Source organism: Bos mutus, chromosome 7 (assembly GCF_027580195.1).
Source record: "Bos mutus isolate GX-2022 chromosome 7, NWIPB_WYAK_1.1, whole genome shotgun sequence".
NCBI classification, from domain to species: domain Eukaryota; kingdom Metazoa; phylum Chordata; class Mammalia; order Artiodactyla; family Bovidae; genus Bos; species Bos mutus.
In genome coordinates this window covers 54,998,738-55,017,601 of record NC_091623.1, presented here as the reverse complement: position 1 = coordinate 55,017,601, position 18,864 = coordinate 54,998,738, and the positions used below count along the sequence as shown (strand labels likewise).

General features: G+C 55.7%; 2 protein-coding genes across 4 annotated transcripts; both read left to right on the top strand.

Annotated features, from left to right (window-relative positions):
- Positions 1–1,873: 1,873 nt before the first annotated feature.
- Positions 1,874–9,275, top strand: S1PR5 (sphingosine-1-phosphate receptor 5). Of its 2 annotated transcripts, none has more exons than XM_070373656.1 (3): positions 1,874–2,149; positions 3,926–5,465; positions 9,142–9,275. In XM_070373656.1, the coding sequence occupies exon 2, from the start codon at positions 3,944–3,946 to the stop codon at positions 5,141–5,143; it is 1,200 nt and encodes a 399-aa protein (XP_070229757.1). In that variant the 5' UTR covers positions 1,874–2,149; positions 3,926–3,943; the 3' UTR covers positions 5,144–5,465; positions 9,142–9,275. The 2 variants fall into 2 exon arrangements, with proteins under 2 accessions (XP_070229757.1, XP_070229756.1); XM_070373655.1 differs by lacking the exon at positions 9,142–9,275 and adding an exon at positions 2,648–2,755 and having other exon boundaries at positions 3,926–5,368.
- Positions 9,276–9,701: 426 nt separating this feature from the next.
- KEAP1 (kelch like ECH associated protein 1) lies at positions 9,702–18,569 on the top strand. Of its 2 annotated transcripts, none has more exons than XM_070373654.1 (6): positions 9,702–9,953; positions 12,037–12,722; positions 14,834–15,519; positions 17,066–17,271; positions 17,503–17,679; positions 17,811–18,569. In XM_070373654.1, the coding sequence occupies exons 2-6, from the start codon at positions 12,084–12,086 to the stop codon at positions 17,975–17,977; spliced, it is 1,875 nt and encodes a 624-aa protein (XP_070229755.1). In that variant the 5' UTR covers positions 9,702–9,953; positions 12,037–12,083; the 3' UTR covers positions 17,978–18,569. The 2 variants fall into 2 exon arrangements, with proteins under 2 accessions (XP_070229755.1, XP_070229754.1); XM_070373653.1 differs by lacking the exon at positions 9,702–9,953 and adding an exon at positions 10,260–10,367.
- Positions 18,570–18,864: the final 295 nt, after the last annotated feature.

The following is an 18,864-nucleotide window of genomic DNA, read 5'->3' as shown; positions in this document are numbered from 1 at the left end:
GGGGCTGGAATAGGAAGAATGGAGATAAAAGAGGGAGAGACTGTGCCAGGCCTTGTGGGCCTTGAAGGCCTGGTATTTTTCGAATTTGGACTTTTACTCTGAGCCACATAGGGAGCCATGGGACCATCTGGAGCAGAAGAAGGCTGTGATCTTGTGGGATCTCATGCATGAAGTGGCACAAGTTGGGGGTGCTGGGCCGGGGACCCAGGGCCGGAAGCCCCCCTCCACTGTATATAGGGCCCGTGGGAGGTGAGATTGCCACTTGGGAGGTGAGAAGCAGCCACATTCCCACCCTAGGGTGTGGCTTCCCCTTTACAAAAGGGGGTCATTTATCAAGCACATGGCCCTGACACTTTGGGGAATCTTCAGGGCTCATCCTTGATGGCTTGGTGGGGGAGGGTGGGGGCTCCAGCACTCAAATCTTACCACACCCACCCCACCCAACAGCCATCTCCGCACCCCCCAACTCTGGCTTCCCTGGCTGCGTTGCCCCAGTGCCTGATCTGTTGGAGCAGGCAAAGAGAAGAGAAGTCACTCAGTTCTGTTGACTCTTTGCGACCCCATGGACTGCAGCCTACCAGGCTCCTCCATCCTTGGGATTTTCCAGGCAAGAGAACTGGAGTGGGTTGCCATTGCCTTCTCCAAGGGATCTTCCCAACCCAGGTCTCCAGCGTTGTAGGCAGACGCTTTACCATCTGACCCACCAGGAAAGGAGCAGGGAAGAGTGGTTCTATTTGGAGCCACTGGGATCCCTAAGAGGTGACAGGAGGATGCAACCTAGCCTGGGTGCCCCAAGGGGTCTCTCTCCCGGGGGGCGTCCCTCTGACCCATCTGATCCATCTGCTGATCATCTCTGGGCCGCCCTCACCCCACCGGAGGCCGAGGCCAGCAGAACCTGAGGCGGCCGGTGCAAAGGGCACAGTCCTAGCGAAGGTCGCAGCAGCCAGGCCCAGCCCCCCCTTCCCGGCTCTGGCCTCTGATCGGAGGGAGCTTCCCAGCCTGGAAGCTCCTGGGAAGTGGGGGTGGCGGGTGCGGGGCCAGCTGGGACTGGCCCAATGGAGGAGCTGAGGCCTGGGAGAGGCGTGGGAGAGACACAGGCGGAGAAAGACAAAGAAGCGACGGAGAGAGAGACACACACACACACAGAGTCGGAGAGAAACAGAGACGGAGACACCCCGAGAAATCAGGAGGGAGAAACACACGGAGAAAGTGAGGGAGACAGTCATTCATTCACTCACTATCTCCGCGGCTGCTTATTGGGCACGGGCTTGTGTCCAGGCAATGCCCAGAGCAGACACAAATCTCTGCCCCGGTGGGGCTGACTGTCTGGTGGGGACACAGCCCAGAAACCTGATAACCGAGTAAATCACGTTGTCCAGAGTGATAAAGGGGAGAGATACGGGGTGGGGGAAGCGGGACAACCAGGGGGACTTACGAGCCAGATTCTTCTTATCTGGGGAGGAGAAGATTCCCACCAGCATCTTGACTGCGCCTGCCCTTCCCCCACCCGCCCCAAACTGGGGATGGGAGAGGGGAAAGGGGGTGGGGCCTGAGCCCGAAGCCGACGGCTCTATCTGTTGGGGGGAAGGGGAATTGAGGCTACGGCTGCTAAAGACCCCTCTTAACCCGGGTTGCCGGGGTTCTTCCGTCGACTGGACGTCCTTGGGGTGCAGCCCAGGACGTTTAATCAGAAGGTAGGTGGTAAAAGGGGAGGGATCAGTGCCCAGAGCACAGAGGGGACCCCTCTATTAGGTGTTGGGGGGACAGGGGGGGAATAAACTCAGGTTGCGGCCGCCCGGGCTGAAGAACCCTCCCCCTGCTCGTGTCTCCGGATCCTCCCACCGCGACGGAGCGTCCCTGGGAGGGCCGCCCGGGCCCGGAGGGGGGAGCCGAGGGCTGGCCAGTGCCAGTCGGCGCCGAGGGCGCGTTCCGTTGCCGCGGCGGGTGGTACAGACTGGCAGACACGCGCTGGCAGCCGCGGGCTGGCAGCCCGTACCCCAAGAGGAGGAGGGGGCAACTGCTGGCGATTGCCAGCGCTCTGCCTTGGGGGCCGCCCTCTCGCCTGCCCCCAGCCCCGCCTCCCGAACAGGGGCCGCTCTCTCCGCTCCCGGCCGCGCGACTGTCGAGCGCGCACTACCTGGGCGCAGCGGTGAGTGTCCACCACCGGGTCCTTTCGCGCGCGGGGCTCGTCCCGGCCCGGGGGTGGGAGTTGCCCTGGCCACCACCCTTGTCCCCTTGGCTTGGATTTCTGGGGCCTTTCCCGAAGGCTCTTGGAAGGGGAAAACCTGAGATTTCGGGACTGGATGCGGGGACCCGGGATGGGGGTAGGAGGCACCCGGAATCCCCCGCCTCGTCCTCTCCCAGCCACACCACTGCAAGTTTCGCTACCTCACCCTTGTCTCCAGGCAAAAGGAGGAGAGGTGGGAGGTACACAGGCTGCGAACCACTGCGCAGTGTCCCCAGCGCAGCGAGTGTGACCCTGGGGTGACCCTCATCTGCGTGTGTTTGGTGTCCCCTTCCCCCCAGCATGGCTGAGTCCGTGACTCGCTGTGAGTCTGTATTTGCGCCTGATTCCCTGTGTGCAGCTCAAGCCGTCTGGGAGGCATTTGTTTCTGCCCTGTTCAATTAAATCCGTTCCCCTCCCCAGGCCCTGGTTTTCTCGTCTGTTCAGTGGGACTTCCGTGACTGTGTCTCAGTTTCTGCGTGGATGTGTTTGTGTGGAGCATGAAAATCTTTGTGTCTGCTTCTTTGCGAGGTACTTCGTCTGAGCCTCAGTTTCCTCGTTTGTAAATTGGGGTTAAGGGGAGAGCTGCCCAGGGTATTTTAGCGCGAAGTCACAGTTGGGAGGTATTATACTTTATTGAGGTGTATGTCCCTCTGCAAGAGTCTATGAGAGGTGAATTCCGTCTGCTGCCCTCAGGCTCTAGCCCTGCAAAATGGGTGGAGTTTTCTCTGCCTTCTCACTGAGGTTTTGCAGCGAATGAAGGGGGGAGTTCGCAGGGAAAAAACCTCTATGCAGCGAGGCGCGTAGATTGTGGGGTTCTGGGTCCCAGAGGGTGGGTGGAGGTTGTGAAATTGTGGCCTGTGAGACTAGGCATAAAATCCTGTCTGTGTGGAGGGGAATTTGTATATATCTTTCAGTGTCCCCTTGTCATGTGTGAATGTACTTCCTTTTTTTAAAATTTCTTTTTGTGCTTTCTTTTTTAAAAAACTATTTTTATTTTTGGCTGTGCTGGGTCTTTGTTGTTGCGTGAGCTTTCCTCTGGTTGCACCCAGTGGGGACCACTCTCTAGTTGCCCAGCTAGGACTTCTTGCGTGGGTTCTTTTGTTGCTCTAGGGCGCTCAGTTTTCAGTAGTTGCGGTGCCTGGGCTCAATAGTTGTGGCGCACAGGCTCAGTTGCTCTGCGGCCTGTGGGATCTTCCTGGACCAGGGATTGAACCCTTGTCTCCTGCACTGGGAGGCGGTGGATTCTTATCCACTGGACCACCAGGGAAGACCTGAACCTACCTCCATGGTTCCCTGAGAGGGTGTAACTCCGAATTTTGCCCTAGTTTGTGACTATCTGTGCACATGTCCTTGTCGATGTGTCACTGTATGTGTCCCTTTCTCTGTGTGGCTGTTTCTTTCTGTTTTTGACTAAGATGCCTCTGAGTATCCGTGCCTGTGTATGAATTATTAGTGTCCCTTTCATGTGGGACTCTGTTACCCTGTCCCTTCGTGATATGATTTGTCTCCTTGTGTCGGCCTGTCTCCATGGACACCCCCTCTTCTATCCCAAATTCCCTCTGGACCCCGGCGTGAGTGTAGGGTAGGGAGTAGGGGGTTAGAACCCCCTTCCCAGGTCAGGCACCGCTTATGCCTGCCTTCGCAGGCCGCCGGGGATGGTGACCATCAGGCCTGACATTGCTCCCAACCTCTCCGCAGCCCTGGGGCGGGCGGCCCATGGAGCCGGGGCTGCTGCGGCCTGCGCCGCGGGTGAGCGAGGTCATCCTCCAGCATTACAACTACACCGGCAAGCTCCGCGGTACGCGGTACCAGCCTGGTGCGGGACTGCGTGCAGACGCCGTCGTGTGCCTGGCCGTGTGCGCGCTCATCATGTTGGAGAACTTAGCCGTGCTGGTCGTGCTCGGACGCCACCCGCGCTTCCATGCGCCCATGTTCCTGCTTCTGGGCAGCCTCACGCTGTCCGACCTGCTGGCCGGCGCCGCCTATGCCGCCAACATCCTGCTGTCGGGGCCATTCACGCTGCGCCTGTCGCCCGGGCTCTGGTTCGCCCGTGAGGGCGGCGTCTTCGTGGCGCTCTCCGCGTCTGTGCTGAGCCTTTTGGCCATTGCACTCGAGCGCCTCCTCACCATGGAGCGTCGGGGACCCGCGCCCGCCGCCCGTCGGGGGCGCACGTTGGCGCTGGCGGCCGCCGCCTGGGGCTTGTCGCTGCTCGTCGGACTACTGCCAGCGCTCGGCTGGAACTGTCTGGGCCGTCTGGAGGCCTGCTCCACTGTCCTGCCGCTCTACGCCAAGGCCTACGTGCTCTTCTGCGTGCTCGCCTTTCTCGGCATTCTGGCTGCCATCTGCGCGCTCTACGCGCGGATATACTGCCAGGTTCGCTCCAAGGCGCGGCGCCTACGGGCGCACCCCAGGACTGGCGAGGGCGCCTCGATGCGCGCGCGCCACACGCCGCGCTCCTTGGCGCTGTTGCGCACGCTCAGCGTGGTGCTCCTGGCCTTCGTGGCTTGTTGGGGCCCTCTCTTCCTGCTGCTCTTGCTGGACGTGGCGTGCCCGGCGCGCGCCTGCCCTGTACTGCTGCAGGCGGACCCCTTCCTGGGCCTGGCCATGGCCAACTCGCTCCTGAACCCCATCATCTACACGTTCACCAACCGCGACCTGCGTCACGCGCTCCTGCGCCTCGTCTGCTGCAACCGGGGCCCCTGCTGCCGAGACCCAGGTGCCTCCCGGCGGCCTGGGAGCGCCCCTGGGGCTTCGGGCGACCTGCACCGCTGGCTGCCTCCCGGCTTGGATGGCAGCTCCAGCCGCTCCGAGCGCTCCTCGCCCCAGAGGGACGGGTTAGAGACCAGCGGTTCCACCGCCTGCCCTGGTGCACCCACGGTCGCCGGGACCCTGGTAACCCCGCCAGCTACAGACTGACGCCCTTTGACCGCGATTGCCCTTCCTAAGAGCACTTTTGCAGACTTTTTAAATACAGGAATTTATAGGAAAAAGCAGCCAAAGATGAAGATGGTGGAAGCAGAAAAGACCTAGGAAAATATATTTTATTGACGCTAAACTCCACAGCAATGAAGAAAACAGACAAAAATCCCTGCTTTTGTGGAATTGATGTTCTTGTGTCGGACTCAGAGATGATAAGGGCGTGAAGAAGTGTGGAGATGATTCCGGTGACAATACAGTGATGCGATGGTGGTCAGGTGATGTCTTTTGGAAGAGGTGGTGACATGTGCTGTGAGCTGAGGTGATTATTATCCTGGGAACTTTTTTTTTTTTTTTTTTAATCCTGGGAACTTTTATTTTTGGCATGTGGGATCTTAGTTCCCTAATCTGGAATGAACCCACAACCCCTGCAGTGGAAGCAGGGAGTCCTAATTATGGACTGCTAGGGAATTCCTTGTCCTGGGAACTTCTGAAGGAAGAGCATTTCAGAATTGGGGAACAGCAGGTGCAAAGGTCCTAAGGCTAGAATATGCCTGTGTGTTCTCCCAAAAGCAAAGATCTTAGTGCTATTGGAGCAAGGATGGAGAGGCAGAGAAGAAACAAAGGAAAATAATGGGGCAGGTGGGGCAAAGCCTTATGGACCCAGGGGAGAAACTTCTTTTGCTCTGAGTGAAGTAGTACTCCTGGAAGGTTCTAGGCAGAGGAAGGACTTAATCAGGCTCAGGCATTTACAACTGCCTCTGCTCTCTGTAGAGGGTGAAGCCAGGAGAACTGGGTGATGGTAACTGCCTAGGAGAGTGATGACAAGGACTGGGACGTATGGATTCTCCACAGACTTGGGAGGGATTGGACAGAATTATTAAGGAATTGGGTGTGGGGGAGAAAGGAGTCAAGGACAGGTGTTCATTTTTAGAGGAGAGGCCAAAGACGGAGCACCCTAAAACTTGACTCTAGGAGACTCAGCCTGTTCCTCTGTGAAACAAGATTTTTTTGAAAGTGGTATCAGATCCTTCATAAAAGAATAAAAATATAATTGAATAATAAGAGTAATTAGTTGATTTTACCCTTGGTGGCTCAGATGGTAAAGAATCTGCCTGCAATGTAGAAGACCTGGGTTCGATCCCTGGGTTGGGAAGATCCCCTGGAGGAGGGCATGGCAACCCACTCCAGTATTCTTGCCTGGAGAATCCCCATGGACAGAGGAACCTGGTGGGCTGCAGTCCGTGGGGTTACAAAGAGTCGGACACAACTGATTGACTAAGCACAGAACAGGATAGTTACTCCCATAGTATTCTAGGCCTGGGACATGCCTTTTTCTCACCTTTCCTACAATCTTGTAAGGTAGGTTTTCTCACTCCCATTTGACAGATGAGGAGAATCCAGGAACTGAGTATTTTATCCTATTTTCTGAGCCAGGATATTAGCCAAGGAGGTTAGGCTCCACATTTTCAAGAGGTCTGTTAAGCCCAGACCGACACTCCTTTGTTCAAGGGTCTGCATTTTTTGCCAGGGCGATATTAGGGCCCCCGGCTGTGCCCATGAAAGGTTCCAGGCATCCTGACCACAGTTCCCAGCTGTCTCGGGCTCCCAGCTGTCCCCAGGCACATTCCTAACCTCAGTGTGGAGAGGCAGGCTGGAGAGGGGCAGGGTGGGTTTGGGGAAAGGGCCTGGGGCTTCGGGTTCAGATTGTGGCACACCATTTGCCGGGACATGCGGTGTGTAGGGGTGCGGGTGAGGGGCACTGACGAGCCAGGGGAACTGAGTTCCCGTGGGCCACGCTCACACCGTCCCTGCATGCTGTAAGCACTGGGAAAACCAACCTATTTCCTGGAACACAAACACTCAAGCCTGGGGTCATATGCCAGTGCGCTTTGAGAACTGATTCTAATTTCCTACCTGGTTCCAGTATCCCCAGGCTCCTGTAATCTTCCAGAGCAACCTGAGCCACCCCACCCCATTGCTCAGTTGTTTGATGATGGTGTGATAGCAGAAGAGTTATTTACTTGTTCACATTTTACAAAATTCAAAAAGCACCAGTTCCCACTCCTGGATATATACACTTGGGAAACTTGCAGAGCCATTCTGTGGGTAAATGAGCTGAAATGTAAATACATCTTCTCTCTTTTTACACAACTTTAGCTTTGCTCTCCACCTTGCTTTGATCGTTTAATAGTATCATCTTGGAAATTGTTGCATGTCTAGATTTTGTACTGTGTTAATTGGACCAGCCTAGGTGCCTTAACAGAGAAGGCAACGGCAACCCACTCCAGTACTCTTGCCTGGAAAATCCCATGGACGGAGGAGCCTGGTAGTCTGCAGTCCATGGGGTCGAGATGAGTTGGACACAACTGAGGGACTTCACTTTCACTTTTCACTTTCATGCATTGGAGAAGGAAATGGCAACTCACTCCAGTGTTCTTGCCTGGAGAATCCCAGGGACGGGGGAGCCTGGTGGGCTGCCATCTATGGGGTCGCACAGAGTCGGACACGACTGAAGCGACTTAGCAGCCACAGCAGCGGGTGCCTTAAACAACCAAAGTTTATTTCTCATAGGGCTGGAAGTCCAAGATCAAGGTGTCAGCATGGTAAGCTTCTGGTGAGAACTCTCTTCCTAGCTTATAGACAGCTGCCTTGTGGCTGTGTCCTCACATGGTGGAGAAAGAGATCTAAGTTCTCTGGTGTTTCTTCTGATAAAGGCACTAATACCATCATGAAGGTCCCACCCTCATGACCTCATCTAAATCTACCTCCCCAAGCCCCCATCTCCAAATAACATCACTTATTTTTATATGTGGGCTCAGTCACTCAGTTGTGTCTGACTCTGGGACCCCATGGACTATAGCCTGCCAGGCTCCTCTGTCCATGGGATTTTCCCAGGAAGAATACTGGAATGGGTTGCCATTTCTTCCTTCATGAGATTTTCCTGACCCAGGGATCAAACCCTAGTCTCCTGCATTGGGTGGCAGATTCTTTACCACTGTGCCACCTTGGAAGCCCAAATACCATCATCTTGTTATGTTAGGGCTTCAATATATGATGGTGGGGAGGGGGCACAGACCATAACACTTTTTATGTCACTATTTTTTAATTGAATAATTGCTTTACAGAGCTTTTTTTTTTCACATTTAAAAATATTGAGGTAAAACATTTACACAGCTAATGGCTTCTTTTTACTGGCTGCATAGTATTTCACAGCATAGATTACACCAGGGCCCTAGGGATGCACACATGTTAAATCCAACACTTGGCATTTAAACACAGTATTGCAATAAACATCTGTGTACATACACCCTCCTAAACGTGTGCAAGGGTACCTTGGATAAATTACTGCACATGTCACTGCTGGGTCTCAGGGCTTGTAGATGTTAATTTTGAGATATACCAGAGGTTTCCTTTGGCATGTGGAGAAGGGTGTGGGTTTACTCACAGCCTCAGCCACTCCCCATACAGTATTTGGCGATTATGCTATGGCGCCACCTCTGGAGGCACTCAAACCACAGCTTCACCACCGCCACCGGCAAGGGAGGAGAAGCAAGGAACCCCACCCCAGCCTTCTCCTGCGTGGGATTAATCCCAAACCCAGAGCAGGGAGGCAGAATCTTCCAAATTCACCCCAGGGGCAGGCGGAATCCTTTCTTAGACCAGTATCTGTTCAGTCTAGCGTTTCATACAGACGGACTCTTAAAAGAAAAAAACCCCACATACATTTAAAAGTTAACTTTATATAACAAAGAGCATAAATGGAAAATCAGTATCACTTTCCATGGAAAATAACAATCATTCATATTTATTGAGCGCTAGCATTCTCAATTAGTTCTCCCAATAATCTACCAGGTAGGTGCCTGTATTATTAACATCTATTGCTACGTGGTGTCCAACTCTTTAAGACCCCAGGGACTGTATAGCCCACTAGGCTCCTCTGTCCATGAAATTTCCCCGGCAATGATACTAGAGTGGGTTGCGATTTCCTTCTCCAGGGCATCTCTTCGACCCAAGGATCGATCCTGTGTCCCCTGCATTGCAGAAGGATTCTTTACCGTTGAGCCACCACAGAAGCCCTATTAACATTTTACGAGGAAGGAAATTGAAGCATGGAGCGGTTAAATTATGGGTCCAGCCGCGCAGAGCTAGAGAGTGGCAGAGCCGGAGTTCGAATTCTCAACTGCGAGCTCCTCGCGCCTCCAGATTGGAGATAAAAAGTAAAAACAATGAAAACCCCAGTAGGTAGGTAGACAGCTCTGCCGGGATCCTTCGGCCACCTGAACGTGAGGCCTGCACTGTGCGGAGTTAAAAGAAGAGCAGGTCGTGGGAAGCAGACTCGCGCTGAGACGACGAAACACGGCGGATGGAAGGGACTGCGAAGGGGTGGGGGGACGGGCCTGGTGGGCTTAGCCGTGGCGCCCTTGCCCGCCGCCCTATTCCTCGCCCATCGGCGCCGGGCACCTGAGGGAAGGGCGGGGAATCACGACTCCTTCCCCGCCGCGCCCTCTCCGCCCTCTCCCCGCCTCCTTCTCGGGCGTCCCGAGGCTAACCCCCCACTCGACGGCCGCGACCCCGTAGGCCCCGCCGACCCGGAGCCCAGCCACAACCCCCTCCCCCGCCGCCCCGGACAGTGGAAGCGCTCGCGGGTCTTCAATAGCGAAAGTCAGGCGGGAGCCGCCCCCGAGGCAGGCCACGGCCCCTCGGGCTTCCCGGAAGCTCGGTGCGCGGGTGGCACCAACGTGCCAGGAGCCACCGCCGCGCCCCCTGGCATCCCCACCCCGCGGTGACAGTATCGGAGGCTACGCAGGTGAACGCACAAGCGGCGGCGGGGAGGGGTATCCGGTGATCCCGGGTGCAGGGAAGCGCTGAGCCTCGAACCCGGGGCTTTGATTCTAGGCGGCTCCGACCACGCGGGCTGGGTGCGCCCAGGGATGGTTGCTTGGCCCCGCCGCGATTACCGGCACTGCGGACGCCGCTCTGGGGCTGCGCAACTGGGCAACAGCGAGCGTGGGCGGGGAAGCGGGGGTGGGGGGGAGCGGCCCGCTGCCGTCTCCGCCGCCCGAGGCCCGGGGCCGCGGGGACTTTTATTCTGACACGGCCGGCTCCCGGCTCTGCTTAGTCATGGTGACCTGCGCGCGTTCCGCGCCTCCCCCCTGCGAGCTGCGATGGAGGCGCCCGGGCCTGGGCGACGGAGGCGGAGCCCGAGCGCGGCCATGGCGGGGTGAGTGAAGTGGCCCGCTCCCGGGCTGAGGGCACCGAGGGTCTAGAGTGCTCTGCGACCATGTCCGGGGGCCGGAGCACTGGGCGATGCGGGGCCCGGTCGCCTCGGGGTTTCCCGCGGCTCTGCGGAGGGCCAGGAGGGCGCGGCTCGAGTCCGGACCTTTTGTTGGACGGCGCGACCGGCGGGTGATTCCTGGAGCGAGAGGCCCAGGAAGCGTCGCTCGGACGGAAGCCCGGGGATCCCGGGGCGTTTGTGGCGGGGGGGACCTTGGTCTGCGCCCCGGGGCTTACGATGGAAAGGCCGCGGCGGGGTCACTTCCTCCCTTCTCTAGGCCTTGGCTGCGTCGGCGGGACATGCGCAGTGCCCCCCGCCCCCCCTCCACTTACCGCTTCTTGGCGGGGGGGTGGGGGAGAAGTGTCCGGTGCCCAGGGGGCACCGTTGACCGTTTGGCTAAAGACCAAGAGGCAGGCCCGGGCCTCGGCTGGGGAGAGGCGGCCAAGCAGTGTCCAGGGCACGGTGGAAGAGGAGGGTGCTCTGGCAGGCACAGTGGAGTGGGCAGTCAGCCAGCCGCAGCTTACTGACCCCTGCATAGTGCCAGGCCCCAGGCGGACTGCAGGGGAGGCACAGGAGAGGGTGGGCAGGACCCTGACCTACACAGGGCTACCTGCCCTCTGAATCCTGGGGCTCAGGGCCAGAGAGACCCTTCATCCATCAGCAAGCAAGCAAAGGAGCTAATTTCCATTCCTGACAAGTGGTGTGATGGAAATAAAACAGAGAGGAGGTGACTCTGAGTGGAGCCCAGGAAACAATAAGAAGAACCTCTTGTAGATCCCCTGCCTTCTCTTTGCTTGACTTTTTCAAACCCAGCTCACGCCCTGACCCTCCAGACTCCACAGGGTTCACAGACACCCTCCCTTCACTAGTCTTTCCCTCTCATCACACTCTTCCCTGATTCTCCAGGTCAGCTCTCATTCTGCCTCTGAGTCTTTGCACTCACTGTTCCCTCTGCCTGGAAAGCTAACAACCACCCACCCACCCCCCTACCTGCCCCCTTCGTAAGTTCATCCTTCTAGTCCCAGCTCCAAGACAGGCCTGGACTACCTGATTTTAAATAAACACCTGCACGGCACACTGTCACAATGCTGTTGTCATTTTCTTCATGACCCCAAATCTTGCTTATTTCACTTATAGTCCTTTTTTCCCCGGTGTTGGCTCCAGGGGGGCTCATTGCATGTCTGTCTGGCTCCTTGCTGTGTCTCTGGTGCCTAGAACAGTGCCTGGACATGCCCCGAGAAATGTTGATGGGGTGAATGAAGGAATTAGTTGGACATGCTTTGAGAAGGGGTGGGCCCCGGAGAGCTGGAACAGAATGGGCAAAGGGAACAGGTGGACGGGAGCTGACTATGAAGGGCTTTGCAGGCCATTGAAGAGTTTGGTTTTATTCTTCATGCCACAGAGAATGATGGGATTCTGAGCAGGGGAGGGGCACCATGTGACCTACCATTTAAGGTGGGCCCTTGGACTGGTGGGGCCATGGGTCAGTTAGGGAGCGCAAATGAACACTGCTTTCCCCGGGCTTGGAAGGAAAACTGGTCTCGGAGTCACTTTATCTTAGAAAAGAAGGCCTAGCCCCCAGCCCCGTGCCCAGCCCTGTGCTCTCCCCCTCCAGGCCCCTGAGTACCAGTGGTGGTGTTGTCCCTTGTCACCTGGAACCCCATGCAGCCGGAACCCAGGCCTAGCGGGGCCGGGGCCCATACCCAATTCCTGCCCCTGAGATCACAGCGCCCTGAGGGGGCAGGGGACACGGCGATGTACGCCTCCACCGAGTGCAAGGCCGAGGTGACGCCCTCCCAGCATGGCAACCGCACCTTCAGCTACACCCTGGAGGACCACACGAAGCAGGCCTTTGGCATCATGAACGAACTGCGGCTCAGCCAGCAGCTATGCGACGTGACGCTGCAGGTCAAGTACCAGGACGCACCTGCCGCCCAGTTCATGGCCCACAAGGTGGTGCTGGCGTCGTCCAGCCCCGTCTTCAAGGCCATGTTCACCAACGGTCTGCGGGAGCAGGGCATGGAGGTGGTGTCCATTGAGGGCATCCACCCAAAGGTCATGGAGCGGCTCATTGAGTTTGCCTACACCGCGTCCATTTCCATGGGGGAGAAGTGTGTGCTCCATGTCATGAACGGTGCTGTCATGTACCAGATCGACAGCGTGGTCCGCGCCTGCAGCGACTTCCTGGTGCAGCAGCTGGATCCCAGCAACGCCATTGGCATCGCCAACTTTGCCGAGCAGATTGGCTGTACGGAGCTGCACCAGCGTGCCCGGGAATACATCTACATGCACTTTGGGGAGGTGAGTGAGGGGTGGGGACATGGCACCAGGGCTTCAGAGCAGCCTTGGGAGGACCGGGAAACAGGTGGGTCATCACCGTCTCCCCTTGAGAGGTGAAGGGTCAAGGCAAGGAGATGAAGAAAAATAGGGTTGAGCTCCCAGTCTACATATCTGTGACAAATCTGGGAAACAGCTGAAGAAACTGAGACCTTCATGGGTCTTTGGGCTCCCTTGGGTCAAAGGTGGGGACAGAGGGCAGTGACTATGACAGCAGTTCCACCATAGGCTGCCCTGAGCAGGGCCTGACACTCCAGGCAGTCAGTAAATATTTATTGAACACCCGTGACATGCTGTCAACTGCCAGTGTTTTCTTTAGTCCACAGAGTATTGTGCTCACACTAATCTTTGTTTCATTTTCATTTTTAAGTGGAGGAAGTTGTGAGTAGAGAAAATGAGTGCTTGTTGAATACTTGGTGTGGGCCAGCCTCTGTTCTAAGTGATTTCCAGCCTTTAAATCTCTGAGTCTTCCCAGCTATCCTAGGAGGTATGCTTTGGAATGCCTTCCTGGAATTTTTTTTTGCCACACCACATAGCTTGCAGGATCTTAGTTCCCCGACCAGGGATTGAACCCTGGCCCTGGCAGTGAAAGCGCTGAGTCCCAACCACTGGACCACCAAGGAACTCCCCCTTCCTGGAAATTTTTAAAATCATCCTCCTGTGGCTGGGGCCAGCTAGGTGGACACTAGTCTTGGTCTCCATGCCTCTCATTCTCTACCATCTTGGGGGTTGACCAAATGCCCCAAGAAGCTCTGACGTTAGTCTTAGAACTTACGGCTTCCAGGATGGTGGCCCAAGAGCAGGGTTGTCCCACTGACCTGCACAACACTGGTGTCAGGGGGTTGCCTCGGCTTGGAGTAACAGGAAGCTTGGATCCCCCTGATGTGGGGTGACTGAAATTATTTATATAGACAGTGCCGGACAAGAAATATTTACCTTAGCAATAACCCTGCTATGAATTAGCAACTAATATAATCCCCCCCTTTTTGGAGAAGGCAATGGCACCCCACTCCAGTACTCTTGCCTGGAAAATCCCATGGACGGAGGAGCCTGGTAGGCTGCAGTCCATGGGGTCGCTGGAAGTCGGACACGACTGAGCGACTTCACTTTCACTTTTTACTTTCATGCATTGGAGAAGGAAATGGCAACCCACTCCAGTGCTCTTGCCTGGAGAATCCCAGGGATGGGGGAGCCTGGTGGGCTGCCGTCTATGGGGTCACACAGAGTCAGACACGACTGAAGTGACTTAGCATAGCATAGCATAATCCCCCTTTTATGGAGGAAGAAAACCAAGGCACGGAGTGTTTTAGGTTTTTGCCCAAGGTGGTACAATTAGAAGGTAGTGGGCCAACACTGCAACTCAGGCTGCTTTCTTCAAGCCTGAATTTTTTTTTCTTTCTAACATATTCTGTTGCTATTTGCTTTGAAGTCAGTCTGCTCTTTTGAAAAAATAATTTCATTAAAAAAAGAAAAGGGTAACATTCTTACACTTAAGATACAAAATGATACAAAATCTAAGAGGTGACGTTTCTTTTTCCCATTTATGTACTTACCTGCTATATGCCTGGCATGTAGTGTTAACTCATTGAATTCTCACACACTGAGCGTTTAATACTATTCAAATGCCTGTTTCTTTTCTTCCTTAAATTTTTGTTTATTTATGGCTGTGCTGGGGCTTCGTTGCTGTTCCCAGGCTTTCCTTAGTTGCAGTGAGCAGGGCCTCTCCTCTGACTGTGCTGTGCAGGCTCCTCAGTGCAGTGGCTTCTCTTGTTGTGGAGCACTGGCTCTAGAGCAAGAGCTCAAGATTATGGCACATGGGCTTAGTTGCCCCAAGGCATGTGGTATCTTCCCAGTCTAGGGATCAAACCTGTGTCCCCTGCATTGGCAGGTAGATTCTTAATCACTGGACCACCAGGAAGTCCCTCGAATGCCTATTTCACACCTGAGGAAGCTGAGATTAGCAGAGGCAGATTGAGTGTCTTGTCCAAGGTCCTAGCAGGGGCTTGGCGAGGGGCTGGGAGGTGGGAGTGGAGAGAGACCTGTAAGTCAGCCCATGACACTGTCGCCCTCTGCAGGTGGCCAAGCAAGAGGAGTTCTTCAACCTGTCCCACTGCCAGCTGGCGACCCTCATCAGCCGGGATGACCTGAACGTGCGTTGCGAGTCCGAGGTCTTCCACGCCTGCATCAACTGGGTCAAGTATGACTGCGAGCAGCGGCGCTTCTACGTGCAGGCGCTGCTGCGGGCTGTGCGCTGCCACTCGCTCACGCCCCACTTCCTGCAGATGCAGCTGCAAAAGTGTGAGATCCTGCAGTCGGACTCCCGCTGCAAGGACTACCTGGTGAAGATCTTCCAGGAGCTCACCCTGCACAAGCCCACGCAGGTGATGCCCTGCCGGGCGCCCAAGGTGGGCCGCCTTATCTACACAGCCGGTGGCTACTTCCGCCAGTCGCTCAGCTACCTGGAGGCTTACAACCCCAGCGATGGCACCTGGCTCCGGCTGGCGGACCTGCAGGTGCCCCGGAGCGGCCTGGCGGGCTGTGTGGTGGGTGGGCTGCTGTACGCCGTGGGCGGCCGCAACAACTCGCCTGATGGTAACACCGACTCCAGCGCCCTGGACTGCTACAACCCCATGACCAACCAGTGGTCGCCCTGCGCCTCCATGAGCGTACCCCGCAACCGAATTGGGGTGGGCGTCATCGACGGGCATATCTATGCCGTTGGCGGCTCCCATGGCTGTATCCACCACAACAGTGTGGAGAGGTGAGTGGTACAGGAGGCGTGGGATCTGGGGCTTCTGCTGCTAACACGTCCCCCACCATTGGGATCTGAGGGTTCCTCCTGTCTTTCTTTTAAGATATTTGTTTATTTATTGTTGTCTGTGCTGGGTCTTCGTTGCTGCACGCAGGCTTTCTCCAGTTGCTGCGAGCCAGGGCTACTTTTCGTTGTGGTGCACAGGCTTCTTATTGCAGTGCCTTCTCTCGTGGAGCACAAGCTCTAAGCCCACCAGCTTCGGTAGTTGCAGCACGCGGGCTCAGCAGTTGTGGCATAGGCTTAGTTGCTCCACGGCACATGAATCTTCCTGATTGAAGACACAGGGCTCGAACCCATGTCCCCTGCCTTGGTAGGTGGATTCTTATCCACTGCACCTCCAGGGACGTCTTCCCTCAATTGTTGAGTGCTTTTCTCTGTGCCTTGCCTTCAGGGAGTGGAAGCCTCAAGGTGAAGCTAAACTCCTGGGGGATGTATGGTCATGACCCTGGATGATGTGTCTTGGCCTGGGAACTGTTTACAGGGCCATCACATACCCTTAAAATGACTATTAGCAGATTTGGAAAAAGTTCCATCAGTTTGAAACTGTCGGAATGTTAATATGCTAATTTATCTGCCATCTATCCACAAATGGTTGTAAGAAACACACAAATGAGGTCCGTTAACGTGGAAGGTGCCCCCTTAGACGTGGTGCCCTGTGCAGTACACAGTCTGTGTACAGTACAGCTGTGCATGGTGACCCTGTGTTTGCGTGTGTGCTCACTCAGTATGTCTGACTCTGTGACCCCATGGACTATATAGCCCACCAGGCTCCTCTGTCCATGGGATTTCCTGGGCAAGAATACTGGAGTGGGTTGCCATTTCCTCCTCCAGGGGATCTTCCTGGGCAAGAATACTGGAGTGGGTTGCCATTTCCTCCTCCAGAGGATCTTCCTGAGCCAGGAACTGAACTGGTGTCTCCTATGTCTCCTGCATTCACACAACACTTAGCTTAGGCAGTGGTCTGATGGAGCCATTTGAGTCCAGCAGAGGTGCAGGCGACCTTGAGCAGATGGGGACCATGACCCTCAGTTTCCTTGTCTAGAAAACGGACCTACTGATAACTTGCATTGTAGGGAATCCTTGTGAGAATTGAAGAGTTCAAGTAAGGGGCTTCCCAGGTGTTGCAGTGGTAAAGAATCCACCTGCCAATGCAGGAGACATGGATTCTATCCCTAGTCTAGGAAGATCCCACATACCTCAGAGCAACTATAAGCCAGTGCGTCATAACTATTCAGCCAGTGCTGTAGGAGCCCTGGAGCAGAAACTACTGAAGCCCACCTGCTCTAGAGCCCATGCTCCACAACTAGAGAAGCCGCTGCAGTGAGAAGCTGCGCACCGCAACTAGAGAAAAGCCTGTGCAGCCAGGAACGCCCAGCATAGCCAAATAAAATTATTTTTTTAATTAAAAAGAAAAAAAAAACAGTGGAATATCAGTGGGGGTCAGTGTCTCAGGCCGGCTGGGGCTGCTGTTGTCATTGCTACTCTGTTGTGGCAGGTATGAGCCGGAGGGGGACGAGTGGCACTTGGTGGCCCCGATGCTGACACGAAGGATCGGGGTGGGAGTGGCTGTCCTCAACCGTCTGCTCTACGCGGTCGGGGGCTTCGACGGGACAAACCGCCTCAACTCAGCCGAGTGTTACTACCCAGAGAGAAACGAGTGGCGGATGATCACACCCATGAACACCATCCGAAGCGGAGCAGGTGGGAGGGGGCTGCGGGGAGGGGAGCAAGGAGGAGCACCCTCCCCACCCTGGGAGTGATGCTTATAGAGCTCATGCTCCTTGCTCTTGGCTTTGTCTCTACAGGGCCCCTCAGGAGAGGGGAGGAAGGAAGACGGTGACGGGAGAGGGGAGGGTGTCCCCCCAAGAAGGTGATGGCTGGGTCCCCCAAGGCCAGACCCTGGAGTCACCCTCTCTGTGTCGTCCGGTTTAGGAGTCTGCGTCCTGCACAACTGTATCTATGCCGCGGGGGGCTACGATGGTCAGGACCAGCTCAACAGCGTAGAGCGCTACGACGTGGAGACAGAAACGTGGACATTCGTAGCCCCCATGAAGCATCGGCGAAGCGCCCTGGGAATTACCGTTCACCAGGGAAGGATCTACGTTCTTGGTGAGGCCTGGGCGGAGAAGCCCACCTAGCCCCTTTCAGTAGGAGGGTTTCACATGCTTCCTTCCTTCCTACCCCCCCAACCCCCACCCCCTTGGAGTAGTGACCGACCATCCCTCCTGCCCTCCCTGCAGGGGGCTACGACGGTCACACATTCTTGGACAGCGTGGAGTGTTATGACCCAGACACGGACACCTGGAGCGAGGTGACCCGAATGACCTCTGGCCGGAGTGGGGTGGGCGTGGCTGTCACCATGGAACCCTGCCGGAAGCAGATTGACCAGCAGAACTGTACCTGTTGAGCGGCTTCTGTTTCCTGAGCGGGGGAAAAAGGTCCGATCCAGAGTATTGTCGTTTCTGTACAAAAAAAAAAAAAAAAAAACAGGGACAAATGAAGAGGCTCCACAGCGCAATTCGTGGCCTCCAGAATGGGAGGCTGGGACACCACGGTGTTCCAATCACGACGTGAAAGAAAAGAAGGCTAGAGTGGGAACTCGTGAGCCTGCCAGAGCAGTCCCAGGAATGTCCAACGAGAGCCTGCCCAGGAGGTGGGCACGGGAAGGATGGGCTCCCCAGAGAGAGGCCCCCCACACCCGCTACCCCAAGACTAGGCCTGGCTCCCCCACAGGCAGCCACCACCTTCCTGTGGGATGAAAGCAGGTGCCGGGGACAGGCTGGTTTTCATCCCCTGCGTCTTTGTGCTTATTTCCTAAAGGCCTGGGAAGAAGCCCACTGAGGCCTTGGGGGAGGAGGCCCCTCCAGAGGTGTGGACCCCAGGAATGGGCCTGTACATAGAAACCACTGGATTTTGCTGCCCAGACAGTCATTTTTGTTGATAAATAGCCCTGTAACTTTCAGATGAAAATAAAGAACAAACTAACTAGTGTCTTCAAACTGGGCTCTCAGCCAGAGATCTCAAACCTGTGGGGACAGAATGGACGCTTCTCCTGACATGCACTCAAGTCTTTTGATTTAAGGCTTGGATTTGAAACCAGTTTGTTATCTCGGCCCCGCTGAATTTTGATATGTAGGGCATCTTTCTCCCCATGAGCAAGCCACACAGGGCTCAGCTTTGTCTATCACTTTCAACTGCTTTGGAGATAATGACCCAACTTCTTGACACCTCTCCTAGGGCTCCCCGAGATTAATTGCACACATGCGCAGTTTATATTTTCACAGTATATATTAT

Coding starts and splice junctions, on each gene's coding strand:
- S1PR5 (XM_070373656.1), top strand. CDS start 3,944: ATGGAGCCGGGGCTGCTGCGGCCTGCGCCGCGGGTGAGCGAGGTCATC.
- KEAP1 (XM_070373654.1), top strand. CDS start 12,084: ATGCAGCCGGAACCCAGGCCTAGCGGGGCCGGGGCCCATACCCAATTC. Junction 15,520..17,065: donor CACCACAACAGTGTGGAGAG/GTGAGTGGTACA, acceptor CTGTTGTGGCAG/GTATGAGCCGGAGGGGGACG. Junction 17,272..17,502: donor CACCATCCGAAGCGGAGCAG/GTGGGAGGGGGC, acceptor CGTCCGGTTTAG/GAGTCTGCGTCCTGCACAAC.